Source organism: Lepisosteus platostomus, chromosome 6 (genome assembly GCF_059453375.1).
Source record: "Lepisosteus platostomus isolate fLepPlt1 chromosome 6, fLepPlt1.hap1, whole genome shotgun sequence".
Lineage (NCBI taxonomy): Eukaryota > Metazoa > Chordata > Actinopteri > Semionotiformes > Lepisosteidae > Lepisosteus > Lepisosteus platostomus.
The window spans coordinates 37,409,828-37,427,881 of record NC_142616.1 but is presented as its reverse complement, the minus strand read 5'-3'; the positions used below and the strand labels follow the sequence as shown (position 1 = coordinate 37,427,881).

General features: G+C 33.8%; 1 protein-coding gene across 1 annotated transcript in view; it reads right to left on the bottom strand.

Moving 5' to 3' along the window:
- Positions 1-18,054, bottom strand: part of sorcs3a (sortilin related VPS10 domain containing receptor 3a) — a 290,460-nt gene that overhangs the window by 128,834 nt on the left and 143,572 nt on the right. Inside the window, exon 4 of the mRNA XM_088635725.1 lies at positions 8,538-8,696. Within this exon, the coding sequence (XP_088491851.1) occupies positions 8,538-8,696 (159 nt within the window). The remainder of the gene's footprint in view (positions 1-8,537; positions 8,697-18,054) is intronic.

Genomic DNA, 18,054 nt, shown 5'->3' with positions numbered 1-18,054 from the left:
CATTCAGCTCTGAGAAGTTCTGGAACAGCACTAGGAAGTGAATTATTGGAGATTTCATTTCTGGACCGATGCGGCAATAATAACCCTGACAGACATTGTGCAGCACAATAAAGAAAAGATTCACAATTTAACATACTGGACACATACGTTAGGTGCCAAAATAATAAGGTCTGCTTACATGTGAAATGTAAAAAAACAAATATGCAACTGACTGGTCCACACACAGAAATGCCAGTCAGCAACTAGAAGGACAAAGGCTAACTGACATCTCTCACCTTTTTATGGCTTCTGCTTTCCAACATAAGCAAAAAGGTTATGCTGGAGACGAAATGCCAAAGCCTTGGGATGTATTTTCTTGTTGGTCATCCTGAAGTATTCAACCGTTTCAGCAGACAGATGGTATTAAAGCAAATGGGGCAAATGCCAATCAAATCTAAATAAATAGAAGTAAGGAATTTTAACTTACTTTTAAAGGCCAGTTTGGAAGTTGCTGATCCATACAGTAGCAGAAAAGGGGAAAAATCTTCCATACTAACATTTGAGTTTAAATCTATCCATATCTATACTTGCTATCTTCTAGCTATACCTGCTGTCAAGTACAAACCTTGAATATTAATTTTGTATTTCAAGCTACATGTGCTACATGTTGAAAATAAAAATAAATGCAGTATACATGTTTACAAGATACAAATGATATTAAATGGAGTGGCTAGTGCTGTAATTATATCCCGATATAATACAAATTACATTATAGCAAACTAAACATGCACAATAATGGCGATGACCACCCAAATGTACTGAATGAAATTACATACAAAGGGTATGCAAAGAAAATTGATTTTTAGTTATTTCACTGAGCTGTTGTGTTCAGTTCCTATACAATATTTTCTTATTTTTTTGTTAAAAAAACACATTGCTGTGACAATCTATTCATTCCTCCATCTACCATTTGGACTTAAATGGTGCAACCAAACCTACAATTATATTACAGATCCAATCCATCTGTTTTCTGTCTGCTCTCTCCCTGCCCAGAGTCACTTCCCAGCATCCATAATTCCTCTTTGATTTCAGTTCCATTCTTTTATGCTGCATTCTGCTCTGGTGGTGCCAAGTTTTTCTCTCTAAACTACAAAGTAGCACCAGGTTTGCTTTCCAGCTCCTTTGTAATGGTGTAGATCTATGATCCATGCATCAAATCCACAACAGAAAATACTCAAAGATGATAAAAATGCCCTGTTAACAGAATGCTTTCTATACTCTTATCAGGAGTGCTTCATTTATTGATTACAAAATGGACAATGCCACAGTGTCTTGTGAAAGATACCTTGTCAGCAAAATAAAAGAACAAAGGAAACTTAGAATGGCTTAACCACTGTACAGTACTGTATATCCAAATACTGATTAATTCAATAATTTGCAATTATGTTGGGTCTGTAAACAAAAATATGGGTTACCTTCTGTGTACCCTGAAGATATTATTTAATGTGACGATAGGGTATTTTCAGTTACAACTATAACAAGTCTTGCTTACTGTACCTATAGTATATAAAAGAGAAACTCCACACATAAAAAAGTAATTAATTCAATCAGGCGATATCAATTTTAGAAATATAATTTACTAAAACTCTGTCTCAATTATTTGACCTGAAGGAGACTAACCTCAATTTTATGAAGTAAAATCTCAGTCAAATGTGTACAGTATACACGATAGACTTTAGACTTTTCATAGTAGTAATAATAATGGAAAGGTAAATAATGAAATGTTAAAATATAAACTTTAATAAGATTATCCAATTAATCACTGGATGTTTTAAGTCGGTGTGGAAATATATATATTTTCTAACTGAATAAGTCTGGTTCCAATCCATTATAATAATTAAAGCAATGCCTCTGGTTAAAACTAACATTTATTGCTACAGTGTCTATTTAGAAAATAATAGCATCAGTCTCAACAAAATATGAAATTTGTCAAATGTACATTCAATTTTACATTACATTTATTGTTTACTGATTTGTTTTACTGTATATGGATCAGTCAAGTATTAGGAATTGTATATACAATATATACAGTGTGATTAATATTATAATGTATAATCCATAGTAGCATAAAAAAATTAATTGAACTATATAACATGCGAGGCAAATCAAAATATGTTTTAATTATCTGAAGTATTTTTTCTACTGGTCAAAAGAGTACTATTAATTAACAAGTGTCATTTCAGTTGCTTGGTCAAATTATAATAATGAGAAAAGCAAGTCGACAAATATAAAGAGTGTGCTTAGTACTCTGGCTTTAACTTTTCTTGACTGAAGAAATGGGCATTGGTTGGAGATCGGTGCTGTTAGACACTCCACACCCCCCTCACTTTTGAAGGATGAGCCAGGGAGAAAACGCTGCAATGGTGAAGCTGGGCTGGAGGGAAGAGTGCTAGAAAAGATGTGTGCATCTCTGTGTTCAGCCAGGGAGCTTTTAATTTGACTTCCACCCGAGCTTCTATGCAATAACACCATGAAAGCTTAAAGATAGGGGATGCTGGAGTTTAGACCTTGCTGTTTGTTTTGTACATAACAATATACAGTATTGTTTGAAAAAATAAATGAAAGCTAGTATTAAAAAGTATGAATACTGATTCAAATCAAAAGATCAGAGTTTTGTGATAACTAAATCCTTTAAAATCATTCTTATGTTGTTGGTGTCTGTAGCCTTTAAATGTTAATCCAATGACAGTTTTGTAGGGATACTAACTCATTATAAACTGATCCAGGAATCCAGGAAGCATTAAAAAACAGAATCAGTATCAGCCATAACATTAGTGTCTAGGTCTTTCTCAGTGTGGAGCTGAATTCATACTGGATGCTGCCAAGTGAACCATAAAAAGATGTGAAACTATAAGACACTTTACTAAAATAAAATTATGTCCCTTTTGCTGATACGCAGATGTAGTTAAAAGAAAGAAGGCATCAAACAGTCTTCAATTGTTGCAGAGGCTACAAAAGGCCAAAGAAAACAGCTGGGAGAATATCACGTTGCCCTGAGGCCACAGATTGCAACATAATGATAAAACTGAAAATACTTTTTGGTACAATATATATGACCTGATCTGTGAACAACAGAGACCTAAAAGGTTTTCTTTGTGTTGACATTTTTTGCCATATAAAGAAGAACATGAGTTCTAAGTCAAGAAAACTTAATTACATTTTAAAAGGAAATTAACATTTTAGAACAATCTGCGCAATAACTTTTTTTAGGTATGACATCTTTAGTTTAAGAAGCTTAAATTGTGCTAGTATTCATATTGAGACAAATCTTCTATTTAAGAAATGATTTTATTACAGCATTCACATAGCCATGGTTATTTTTTAAGGTTTAAGGAAGTCCTAAAAATCACCTTAATCTGACTGATGTTTCTTAAGAGTATCAGTTTTGAAAGGATGTCCTTATCTTTAACATTCAGTTAGATTGGGTAATGTTCTCTTTTAAGATAAATTGTCGTTTAGTGATATCTCTGATTCATTATTTCTAAACCAGGCATTTCCAAGTCTGGTCCTGGTAGAAAGCTGTCTTCTGGCTTCTGTTCCAAGCAAGAAGTTACACAGGCTAATTGATTTCAGTTTCCTGTCTGGGGTTTACTTTAATATTTTCTTTCAGCTCTTAAAACACTGAATGAAATGTGTAATTAGTATCAACCCTGTACCAACATTCAGAGTTTCAGAAAGCCTTTCATTCAGTAGCAACTGCTCAAATGTTACCAAATGGACTTCTGCAGAAGGAAAAAAATAATTGAGACTTTGTCCCATCTTTGTCTGCTCATCAAAAATTGATTACTTCTTAGTTGCTCTTAATTCAGAAATAAGGGAAAGCAAATCGAGAAGAACCAACTCAAAGTTCTGTCTTCTGAAGTTGAAAGCAATATGCTTTATGTAGGGCATTGATGAAACTCAGGACTGACTGCAGTAACAAGCAAAACAAAAGTATGAACAAGTAAATAAATTAACAGCATTAATTTAAACAGATGATTTAGAACTGTGTTGGAGATACGTACAGTATACAGAGTAATTCCAAGGACCAGGGTTCAGAAATACTGCTTATGAATAATAGCTTGGTTTCCCACAATGTTATGCTTTTTTGCAGTGATGGTATTTTCTACATTTTAGCACTCCTGTTCCACATGGTCAAAATGATTTTGAAGCTGTTTAAAACTCAGATGTGTACTTTCAAACATAAAAAACAGGTGCATTCACATACTGTGAATTGACAGAACAGCTGACACTACTGCTGTTGTAAGGCAGTAAGAGAAAACTATACAGCGGCAGCCATCTGGGAATGTGTGAGGTGTCATTCAGTATACCTCCTTTGGAATACTGAGGTTCCTTTCACACAAATAAAAATCCTTAGTTTTCAAAGCATCATGGCGTTTTTTTTTCTAACAATCCTCACTACTTTGTCCAACTGCCAGGTGGCACAGTGAATCCTTAAAGCACAACAGCTGCAAGTGGTTGTCAGACAAATCATTACAGTATTAAATGCTTATTAAACCATTAGTGCTTTCCTGCACTAATCATACTGCAAAAATATTAGTGTGGCAACACTTTCATTAAATCCAAAGATTACATTGCTGAGACAAAATGTTGTTACCGTGTTGCTGCCAAAACTCCAAATGAAAAACAGTACTGCATGTCTCAATGCTATATAACACTAATAATGTCACACTCCTCTGTTTTTTAATTACATACAGTATAGTGCACAGAATTATTAGTAATTGTGCATACATAATAATTGGAAAACATACTTTTTTGTTAAAAATATATTACACATAGTGGCTTTAAAAATATATTGTATTTAAAAGCAAATTTACAAATAGAAAGAAAAAAGATTAAAATAAGTTTTAAGCAGTTATTTGAATTACTTTGTCAGTCACATACTGTAAGTTGAACTGCAGGGGTTACAGGTTTGCAATGTATTTAGATCACTGGTGATCTAATGGCATCTAGCGTAGATGAAGGCAGTCTGTAAGAATGACTCTAATACTACTCTATACTGTAGTTGATGTATGGAAATGTGTGGATATTAAAATGTGCAGCACATCTGGAAAAAAATATTTTTTCCATGTATTTGGCTTATGTCTCTGAATTAAAAACTATGTGCTATGAAGGGATAAATCCTGTATCTGTTTGGATCAACAACACAAACCAACATATCCTCTATTCTTAACTTGCTCCAGGGCAGGTTAAGTCACACTTACCCTGGCTTTGTGATTAAGAAACCACAAACCACAGACTAATCAGCCCCCTGCCAAAAAATGTTGTTACTTTTCTTCATGGCTCAAGTTGACATTAGAGTTTTGTGGACAGAATGAAACTTTAGAGAATGCCAAAGCCCTTTACAGTTCTTTGATATTATTTATTTGGAAGATACCACTTCAGCCGACAGGGTATGCTTTACCTTAGCAATCTGTTAAGCCCATGCATTGTTAATACTGCCCGTAATAGCTCAGAGTTAAAAGAAACTAAAACTCACAAGGCTGAGATTCTTTGTGACCAGTGTTGTTTTTTTTTACTGTGTTTGCAGTTTGAAGTGCTTCAGTGAAGCGACATTGCACCATCCAATAAGGAAATTGGTGTTTGCACTAGAACAGATTTTGCATGACATAACATTTCCCGGATTTATAACAGTTAATATCATCAAACATATCTGGTAATGTTCTCTTACATAATTCTATCATCTGTAAATGTAGCTTCTGTTCCCTGTAGCTACCTGCCATGATCTAAACATCTCTTACAGCAGTTCCTAATATAAAAGGTGCTCTGGACTACACAAACTCATCATTATGCACAGACTCCTCATTAAAGCCAACCAAGGATCAAACAAGACTGTATACACTACGTGGTATTGTACAGTACCACTTTGGATGATATTCATACATATAGGAAAGTGAATGCCCTAATGCCTTGGCTCATTCTTTTTTTGGAGGGACAGACTAAAATGAGCAAAACTAAACAATAGAATGCCCATAGACTACGATGAAATATGATGAACAAGGAATGCCCATAGACTATAATAGAGAAGAAAGAAAAACAGATCAAAGATTATAATCCTTGACTCAAAAATAAAACCAAAAATATTGTTCCTAATAAATAGTAAACTCCCCAATGTAGAAAATAAATAAAATGACAATAAAATTATAAGAATGAATGGTTCTTTTATATGGAATGAGAGGCTAGGAATACTAAAATATAGGAAAGATCATTTATTGAACAATTATACATTTCTTGTTTAAACCTTAAAACCAAAAACACTGTTTCTACTAAATTCACTAATGCACAAAATAAATCAATTCCTCTGTCCTACAGCCCCCCACACCACACACAGGTTTTATTATATATTTTGACTACTTGCTCTGTCATGAGGATACAAAGACAAATACCATACTTCTGGATTTAGTGAGTGGTATTAATTTTACAGTTCTAAAATAATCATAGGGTCTTTTTAATTTTAAAAGGGTCTTATTAAAATGTAATAGGATGTGTCTCCTTCACAGCATGTAGTTTTTTAGTATTTTAAGTATTTTAAACACACAAAAAACAGAATATTATAAATCAAAAACATTTTGTTGTAAATGCTGCAGTGTTGTGGTGACTGTGTGGTTTCTGCTCCTTAAAGAGAATATGTTCTTAAACAGGTGTATTTTATACATTTCTGTTTTGCAGGTCTGTATGTTTTACTCAAAAACAGTAACAAAACTTACTGTAAAATAAATATATTGCTCACTATATTGCAGCGATTCCCCCACTTCATTTCTTTTGCATAGTTGGTGACTGACTCTGATCAAGAGTATCAAGAGAGGCAGGAGACAGTAGCTGCAACTCACTCACCAGTTGTCAATTGACAAAAACCAACAGAGTCGATTTACATAATAAAGACACCTCTTTACAATTTGACAGCTTTCTGCCTGCATGAAACGCAGCCCTCACCTCCTGCGCCAGCAGACCCACTATGCAATTAAGGAGGTGGAGAAATCAGAATTTACTTTACCAGTACAATTAAGAGGTACATTTACTGTAAGTAGGCCAGATTGTGCCAGCCCAATCAAACCCAAGTGGAATTAAGCCTGGCCAAAATTTTAAACACCCTACCCTTATTAGCACTGCCATGTAAGAATCTTAAATGCTTTATTTCAAAACAGACAGGAAAGGCAACTTAACATAAATTTGAGATATCTTAAAAAGATACTGAGGTATCATCACATAATTTAATGATATCTTTATTTTGTTTTCAGAAAAACTGAATTTAAATATTTTCAAATCAAGTAAAAGAGATATCACAAATTCATTTAAAGATATGTACATTTCAACTAAAGTGATTTAAATATTTCTGCAAATGCATTTAAATATATATCTAAATTATCATTTTGGTTGCCATATTTTATCCTTCTAAAGTATTAATGTGTTCTAGTTAAAGTACTTTTAAAGCCTTTTTCTAGCTTTCCCGTAGATATAAGAGATGTCAGCAAAAGATATTTGTGATATTTAGCTTAATTCAGTGTAATAAAATAATGTGTTTTCTCCTCATCAGGACACAGTTATTCTTCTGTTAAAAGCAGAAGAGGACCAAAACTCTGGACCAACATTTTCCAGTTTCTCAAAATTTCCAGCTGCTTCTCTTTATTACTCTGTAAACCTAAGAGCTTGCTAGACTTACAAATGGTCTAAAAATATCACGCTTTTTTCATTGAGACATCTGGAGCTGAAATCGCATTGCCATCTTGTCAGGGTGACTGTTTAACCAAACATCCTTATTTTTCCTGTCCAGTTAAAAACTGGACTTTAATAGGACAATCTTAGCATTAATTGAAGCATTGTATTCAGTAGGTATTTGATCTAGAATATACTGCAAAAAGATGGTGCCTCATGGAGTCAGATATCACGATAAATGGAAAAGTGTACATTTCATAATGTAAAACATGTAAACCTCATGTATATTGGAACCATTTTATTGTTTAGCTAAAAACTGCTGTCATAACCTTGTATTGCAGTGTACTGCACTAAGGCAGAACATCTGTGAAAGAAAATTAAGTGAGTGAGCAAATGATGCTAATTTTTACTGTGTTTGAGAAACTGATAATTTTCCTGGAATAAATATACTGTATGTTTGTGTTCTGGAAAACAATACATTCAAGTGTTCAGTTTAAAAAGTTTTATTCTATTTTCTCATCATCATTTTAATTGTAATGGGGATGGGAATTTGTTTAAGCCACTATATACTGTAGATGTTCACTAAATAAAATCTGGCTGCAATACTCTGAAATGGAGATACAATCTATCATTCAAGTTATAAATTTTAAGGAACCATTTTATTAATTGAAGCCAGTAAATGAAATTAATTAAATAGTTAAAGAAGCAATTAAAGTAGTTGTCAAAATGTTCTGAATTTTCTACAAAGAATCTATGCTTTTCACAGGGGCATAGTCACAAAACATTTTCTCTGAACAAATTATGTTTCTGCATTTAGCAGCCAAAAGCAACTTGACATTTCTCACCTTTTGGTCATGGCTGTAGGCCAGAATCCAGTCTTCATGTGTAGGATGAAACAGCAGGCTTAATATATAGAAGTTCAGACGGAATTTCTGATAGCTTGCTCCTTCATCTGAACTGATCAGTACGCTGCTTTCAATCTCTGGATCACTTAGAAGCATTATCTGAATGAAAGAAAGATAAAATTCAATGCTCACCAGACTGTTTTATGTAAAAAGGCCTAAGTGTCAATCAATAATATAGTCAATAGAATTACTTTGTTATTCCACTTTCACCTTTTAAAAAAAAAACTATTTTTCCATGAGTTCATCCATGAAAAGGATTATTCACATCATCAAGTCCATTAAAATGATATCAGAATAGTGATCTGGTGTAACCTAGCACAAATTGACCTCCTAACTGTAATAATAATTAAATTACAAAAACCCTTTCTCTGGAGAAAAATGGGAAGGGTTTCAGTAGTTACTAACACAAAAGGCTACGTTTTCTTTTTGCAACCAGATTTGAATTGGGAAAAATAGCAGCACATTTGTCACAGGCTAAAATGTCACCTCTCTTTCCTCAATTCCTACAACGGATCGTCCCAGACTGTGATTTAGATAAATCGTTTTTCATTAAGAACCAATAAACAGACTGCAGTTTCAGAGCCAGTTTTCCTTGGCCAGAGCCTTCCTTTTTTACCACTCATTATCATCACGGTGATGGCAGGATAGCCCCTATTTCTCCCTGTGTCCTGGGACTTGTCAAGTATAATTTATAGCTTTTAAGGCCTAATCATTTTCCATAATATTGGATTAAGTGACAGCATTTATTAAGGAAAGAAATTACTTTTCACCTTCCCTTCCTGACTTCCTCAGCCTATGTGCCACTTAGGTTTGTACAAACATGACTCTGAGTCCTTGAAAATCATTTGGCAGGTTGGACTAAAGGAATTCCCACTCTCTCAGCTTGAAAACCAAATTGGCCTGTCAACCTAGCCCTCCTGGCATTTGTTGTTATACATTTCAATAGACTGCATCTGAAATCTAATTCCTGTCTCATAGTGTGTGCTTGTTTTGACAGAGCCATAATTTAAGATAGAGTGCGAAGCAGTCTAAAAAATAAAATGTGAAAGTAAAAGAGTTATAATTAGCATTATCCTCCAATGACAAACCGACAGCGATTTGCGCAGGACTTACTGTAAGTGATGGTCAAGAGGAAATGGACCACTTAACTTTCTGTAGTGGAGATTTATTGTATTATATGCTCACATCATCACATCACTCATTGAATTTAGAATTTGCAATATATACAGTATATGAATGCAGTTTATGAATGCAAAGAATGTAATTGAATAATAAGCATCTAGCAGTTAAACTTAATTATAAATATTCCTTTTGCAATACAATAGCTCATCTCCATGAAATGATTTACATTAAGTTTCTAAGCATGGCCAAATTGGTCTCAACTTAATTGTTTTGCAAATTCTACCATAAGTTAGAAAGTGGTATAGTACACATAAAAACATACTGTAAATGCAAACATAAGCCATAGGTTTTCTAAAACATTTAGACCAATTATCAGAAAAACAAAAACTATCTTGATATTATAATGTGCACAATACCAAGCAAATGTGTGAGCAAGAGTTTCAATATAAAGAAAGTCTGCTGAGCAAATCAAATGTCAGAACAGCAATTAAAGTAATGTTATGCACCACAAGGAACACAGTTTTCAGTGTACTTGAATTTAAAGTGGTCTGTCTAAAAGTGGACAACCTGCACACTGGATATAAAAACTAAACTTGTGGAAAACAATCCGTGGAACATCTTAAGATCAGTAATCACATCTAGTACCAGGTCACATTTATTTTTCTTTAAAAATATTTTTGTGTTGTACTGTATGTGAGCAGAAAAATATCACATGCTGCCTTTCGTTTTCTTATACAGTATTTATAGAAATTAAGATCAGCCCTTTGGGATTTCTTATTTACACTTGTTTTCTATTTCAAAGGAAAGTGGTTAGACTCTCCAAAAGCAGCTAAAAGAATTGTGTCTGATCTTAAATCAATACATATACAAAATTACACTCAGACCACTGCAAAATCTCTGGAGAATAAGGGGGTGGCAAGAAAGAGCAACTATGAAATAAAAATAATTTTACAATTCAAGCCAAAGCAGGCAATGAAAGAAATATGAAGAAAAGGAGAGAAAAAAATAATCCTGTAACTCCATGACATGACATTTTAATTCTTTTGAAATGAAGAAACCATATTCTCTGCATTATCTCAAATATTAAACATTAAACAGGTATAAAATGCTTCTCCTTGAAAACAGAGGAGTGAATATGACTCAAAGTGAAACAAAAATTAAATTTAAGGAAAAGCTCTCAAGAGTTTTTTTCCCCATTTTGTTCTAAGGGATTATTTTATCGAATATGTGTTTATATGCAATTCAATTTAAAATACTTTATTCATGACCAATTTACATGTAAGCAGCAAACACTGCAACATACAACATACAGTGAAATGATAAAAACATAGTATCACAACATTTCTAAAAACATAAATAAAAATAAACAAAAACAACAAAGGATCCATGAAATAATTATTAGAGTAACAAAGTGTTTTTTGCATTGTAAGTCATCTCCCCTATACTAAAAAATAAAATAATAATCAATCCATTACATATTTAAGTAAGTATTAAAGTACATGTACAGTACATTAGCAGAGGGGACTCTCTCCAGAAGGGATCATATAGATTTAACTTTCTTTACACTCATTATTTCTGAGCTTGGTGACTTCTACAACAAAGCTAAATTTTCTTCTATTTGTCTTGCATAGCAGACAGTGAAGACTGATATAATCCGATATCAAAAGTTCAAAAGGTCAATGAAGCATATGACTTGCATCTTCAATGATTGCATAGGCCTAAGGATCAGATGGACACGAAGATGCCAAAATTCACCAAAGTATGAATTTAGAACTAAGGTTCACAACATAAAACTGTCTAAAGAGAGCAGGAATAGGTGTTAAAAGACTCCACTCAGTTACACTCACTTCAACAACACTTTAGTGTTCTGCCACTTTTAGTATTCCATGTGAACATGCTTAATGATAATAATAATACAACTTTTTAAGAGTAGAACTCATCTAGATTTTTGTAAAGTTCAGATTTGCATTGTTTTTCCTGGAATAAGTGGCTGTTGGAGATTAGTAGGTTAGGACGACAGATTGTGAAATTGTTTTGAATTTTTTTTTAAAAATGGTAAAAAACGTATTTAACTCATCAGCTCATCAGCTGATTCCATCCTGTTGGACGACTTCTCAAACTTGTCAATTTGTAAGATCTATAAAAGCATTCCAGTTAGTGCTGTCAAGCAGATTTTAAAGTTGTCAACTTTATTCAACTCTGATGATACTTTAACTGTTTTGGCCACTGCCTCTATGAACTTTACTACTGGCTTGTAAGCAGAAGCAAGCAGGATGGCATTATGGTCAGGAGCAATAGCATACTCAACTTAACTACATAACCACTTAAAATAAAAAGATTAAAGATTCCTTTCTTTGTGTCAGTTGTACAGTATGTTAAGGGCTTAAATGCTGGAATTCACCACTCGAAAAGTCGCTGCAAAGAACATTAGATTGCCATTTGTTCGAGGACACTTCAAGTTTTTACTGTTTTTTTTGGCGGGGTACTGAACAAGCTGCCACAAAACAATGTAGATATCCTCCCTCCAAGGCCATTTTTATGTTCAACAAGACTTACAAGCTAAGGATCAATTCAATTACATTTATTGCTGGAGGAATATTATGAGTTTACCAAATTAACAGTGAAAATGTGAAATTATCTGTACCATGTTATCAATAAGGATTATATTTTTTACCTCAGCATTTCTGTTGAGTCAAAAGTTAATTAGTTAATTGCTGGAAATTGATTTTCCAGATTTTCCATCTCATCTTGTCTCTCTTTACAGAAATCCTAAAAGCATCATAAATAACAATATATTATACTGAAGAGTGGTCCATCAGCTGAAGGCTCTGTAGCTGAAACATTGTGCTTTTTCTATTATCTTTTTACTTTTCATGGTGAACTCAACCTCTTTTTGTTCTTTTGAGCTTGCACAATGTCACTTCTCCCCATTCTAGTGAATTAAAAGATATCTACACTTGATAAATTAGTGAATAACAGTCATGGATACAGGGTGCCAATGAATATACAGAAAAAAAAATAATGCCATACGCAAATATGTATCTTACTTAAAACATATATAAATTGATACCTCTTCATATATTTGATCTCTAAGTTGATTCCTGGACATTAAAGTGATTATTCAATATACTGTTTAGTATGGATCCCGTAACTGAGACTACAAATGCCAGTAACAATGCCACCAACGGTGCACAGAAAATGTGATAAACCCTGCACTCTGACATGCTTGTGGGACCTGTAAACTTGTTCACACATTTGCTCCATGAAAATACAACCAGCCACTGTGATTTGATTGAGTACCATGGTGTCATTGCTTTCAAGCAAGCAATATAGTCAATCAGCGGACGTATTTATACAGTGGAAAATGAAATTGCTGTAATACCATTAATACATCCTTAAGACTCCTAGCTGGAGATTCTGAGTGCCATGTATTCATTGCTTAGAATAGAAGTAAGATTTTGTGTGGGGCTTGCTAAAACTCATACTGTATTACCCTATACCTACAGTACAGTACAAATCCATTTCAAGAGTTTGGGTAATTTAACAAGCCATTACAATGGGTCTGCCTGCTTCCTAGGCTTTACATCACTGATTAAGGGTAATGAAACCAAAGTGGTTCATTAGAAACTATTATGAGTTTTATTTGTTACTGTAGTATTTAGTAGCCAAAATATTGCTTATGGGAAACTGTTCTCTGTCTCTGAAGATGAATAATATCGATTTATACCCAGATGTTATATCCTGTTTCTGCCCAGTTTACAGGCAGAACTTTTTCAGTTCTCAATACCTTAGTGACAAGTTCCCCTTTTTTCTATGGTAAATTTGAAATCATTCTTTTCCCACACATTTTATGAAGATAATTATTTGAATTGAACTTTTATTTGTATACAGAGACTTATCCAGGAAATATTGTAAACACAATCATTTTATCCCTTTCACAAATAAAACTGGGGTGAGATAGATACAGTATTAGAAACAATAAGAAATATGGTTTAATGTTGCTATGAGTACTCAAACTATGACTGCAAGTACTACTACTACTCATGCTATGTTTAAAATAACGCTTTATAAAAAGCTTAAGTTAGCATCTCTTGTTTCACCATACATTCATCATCTTAAGACATTGGGAAGGAGACAGAAGAAGAATAAGGTCTACTTTACTAAAATAAAAAAAAAACTTCAGTCTGATGTGATGCTTATGAATGGTTTGCAAATTCTATACAGTGAATAAAAGTTAAAAATGGATGTACATCAAAACACAAATGCATATGCAAACTGTTTGAACTCTGGAATAGAGGGCATGTTTGCATCAACCCACAATTCATTCATGAGGATATAAAAAGGCATTAACCAATGCATCAACAGTTAATTAAGTTTTCCTGCTGTATATCCCTGACAGCTCAAAGCAAATTTGTCCTTAAGGAATACGGGAGGGAGGTTAGTGACAGTCTGAAATCAATACAGGTTTGAGGGATAACCTTTGGAGGTTATCTGCAGTAGCACCTCTTGGGATCAGGGTGGAGGGCATAGAAAGAACTAATCTCTATTGAAAACAAAGCATCAAAGACTGATAGTAGACTTGGATAGACTGCAACAGCAGTTTCAAGAAATAAACAAAGGTATTGGAAGTCTAATTGAAAACTAATCACACCACGTTGATCAATTCCACTCTCCTATAAGAGGCACAAGAAATACAAAGCTTATACCAATAACATGAAAAATAACTAAATGTGTTGCTTTGTAAAAAAGAAAAAAAAATTTAAATGTCACTTTATAATGTTTTTTTTCACCATTTTTCACCTTGGCTCACTTACCAGAACATTATAAATTGGTTTCAACAGAAATAAGTAAAAAAAATAATAGTCTACTTTTTAGTTAATAAAACATTTCTATATTTTCTGTTTTATTACAGTAAACTTAACTGAGCACAGCATTTCTGATTCCTGGAAAAAAAATGTTATTAAGGTATTGATTTAAACTCAGACTTCTTCACATGAGTAAACTGTCTGGTACACAGTCTTTAATACAGTATAACTCTAATTTAAACACATAGGATATTTGGGTTGGCAGCCACACTAACACCTTGTTGCATGACATTGTTAGTCACAGAAAATAATCTAATTCAATTCAATTCAACTTTATTGTCATTATACTTACACAGGTGCATAGTATAATGAAAAGTGTTTCTCATTAGTCACTCAGGTGCAGTATATAAATAGAACAGAAGATAAGACAATAGACAGTGACACAATAGCAATAACAGTAACGTGTAATAACATAACATAAATAACATGTAATCAAGTAATCAAAACTGTGCAAAATTCCGCAAACAGAGAAAATATAACAGGAAAAAAACAGTGCAAGGTAAATCTTGGAACAGTGCAAAAATAGTATGGTTAATTAATACATATAACGACTGGTACAGTTTTACTGGGCTATCGAGGGGACAGTACAATATCGGCTTACATGTGTGTGTAGTGGTGTAGGAGCACAGTCCTTGTGGGTATAGGAAGATGTTAGGAGAGATCATAATATGATGGGAGGGAGTGGGGGCGTCACCAACTTGACAGCTCTAGGGAAGAAGCTATTTTGGAGTCTAGTTGTGTGCGACTGGAGTGACTGGAACCTTCTGCCAGATGGTAGGGGAACAAACAAGTTATTACTGGGGTGAGTGGGGTCAGACATAATTTTGGTGGCTTTTTTCAGACTCCTGGTGTTGTATATTTCCTGGACGGATGGTAAGGCACTGCCGATGATGTGTTTGGCAGTTTTGACCACCCGCTGTAGTGCCTTACGGTCGGATGCGGTGCAGTTGCTGTACCAGACTGTGATGCAGCTGGTCAGTATGCTCTCCACCGTACATTTGTAGAAGTTGGTGAGGATCTGTGGATGTAGGTGTATTTTCTTCAGCCTTCTCAGGAAGTACAGCCGCTGTTGTGCCTTCTTGATGAGACTGGAGATGTTCAGTGTCCATATAAGGTCCTTAGAGATGTCTAAGGACCTTAGACCTTGTGATTATTATGTATATGAGAACATAAAGTTGGTACTGGGCAGTACTGAGATGGAAGATCCGATTGAGATTCTCTGAGATGATAAGCACAATTAAATTGTTTGCTCTTTTCTGATTAGAATTCAGCCACAGAATAGGTTCATTAATGGAAAAGGGTTGTTCTGCTGTCTTAGAATTAAGAGGTTCCTCTGATGGAAGCTTTGACATAAAAGACCATTCCACAGAAAGAGATGTGATATGCAAATAGTAATCGATCTGTTATTTTAGATGATGCATATAAAACTGTCCATATGAAGATGAAGATCAAAGGGCTTTTTGATGGCTTTTTGTTGAATAGGTCATTCTGTTGTCTCCAGCTTTAAAGCAACACCTTTTGTGTCACCATCTCTCTTCTCTTTTTAAATTGGGTACCATATTGGTTTTTGTTATTAACATATTGCAATCTGCAAAACTAAAGTATCACTAAACTTTTTACAGAAAATTCCTTATAGCTCTGACACAACATGAGTCTTGATATGACCAATGAGTAAGAAACACAGTCTAAAGCGCATAATAGTAAAGAAATTACCTTAGTTAATAGCCATGCCGTGCATAATGCCTAATTTGATTCCTGATACATGATTTTCTTCACTCAATTTCTTTCTTAATTGATTAATGAAAAGAGCGCATAATTAAAACAAAAGGACATTTTTACTAAAAACTTGTGTGAATTATAGTGTGTGACACGTTGACTATAGTCATTCGCAATGTTTGTTATGAGCTGTATGCAAGTTGCCAGTTTGGACTCATGTTCTCCTAAAGACAGTGCATTAATATTTGAGGGCAACTACAGACAAGTCCACATTATACTGTACAGTATGTACAAATACTGTAGTAACTATGTATTACATTTCAAAATCAGAGGACAGAAAAACTAACTAATTTGGGACAAAAGAAGAATTTGCATTTACTGTATCTAATGTACATAAAATGATGCTAGTGTCTGTTTTCTTCTTTATAGTGGAAACCGACTGCAAAGAGGGACTATTTCAGATTTAGCTTCAAACAAACAAATTCAAGTAATTCCATCTTTAAGATGTTAATAAACTAATATCCAAGCCCAGCCCTTGACATCCAGATTCTAATATACTGTAATAACAGGAGACATACAGTAGTTGTCTTCAAATGGATTTAACAAAAATTAGTGAGGATAGGGTAATTATACTTTACTATTCTTTACACAAAATCAAATGTATATATTGTTGATGTGATGCAGTAAAAGCAAACACTAAAGCCCTTTTCATTTTACTACAGTAGATGCAAAATGAACTTTTAAAGAAAAAGGGTGACCAAATCAAATCATCAAAGGCCACTGGGTTTTCTGGCTTCCTTCCACGCAAGTACAATATTACTTAATTGCATAAGTTATTTGCTCATATTAAACCAATTTAATGCTTCTTTCCAAGCCCTAAACTGCTGATGGTTGAACAGGTACACAAGATGCAGAAGATGGATTCCAGTCTTCAGAAGCTGGAGCTCTGCAGTGTGCCAAGCATAGTATTCTCAGCACTTAAGAATAATACCCAGTGCAGTGGACTGAATGGAAATTATACATCTATAATGAATTATGCGTAGGTTGTATGGTAAAAAAAAGAACTAAAAGGCCTGTCCTATGAATAGCAATAAACTCAACTATTATGTTTTGACAAAAATGTTGTCTGACAATGAGATGCTTACAATCACACATTGTTTACCCATTAATACAGGTGTTCTAGCTGAATCTGAAATAATTTTCATTCCACAATTAAACATAAGAAGACATTTTTCAAGATAATGATCTGGAACACTAAATGCGAATTTCTAAGAACTTCTCAAAAAGGAACTAACCTTTTACCTTCTAACTAATAATAATATATCACTGCTTCAACTTCTGTTATTTTAAATGGTGGATTTAAACTCATAGTCTGAAAGTAATGTATGAAGCAAAATTCATACCTAAGGGCTTATTGATAAAACACATTATTTATGACCATCCTTACAGTATATACTGTATATGACCAATACCATAGACAATAAACTGTAATCTGAGAAAGTTATATGCTAAAACCTAAAAGGTCAGGATTACAGCCTCACTTTGACATGTCTTTCTAATACAAACATAAAGCTGTGACAGTGAATGGTTTTTGAGCAGGGAGACAAAACTTTGTTGGACTTTATAGTGTTTTATGGTAATAAAGAACTCTGACAATAAGCATCTGAAGGACAAGAATACAGTATATAGTATGCTTTTTTAGGATGGAGACACACATGTTCAAAGGAAACATTATAATGAAAAGCAATCTCAAA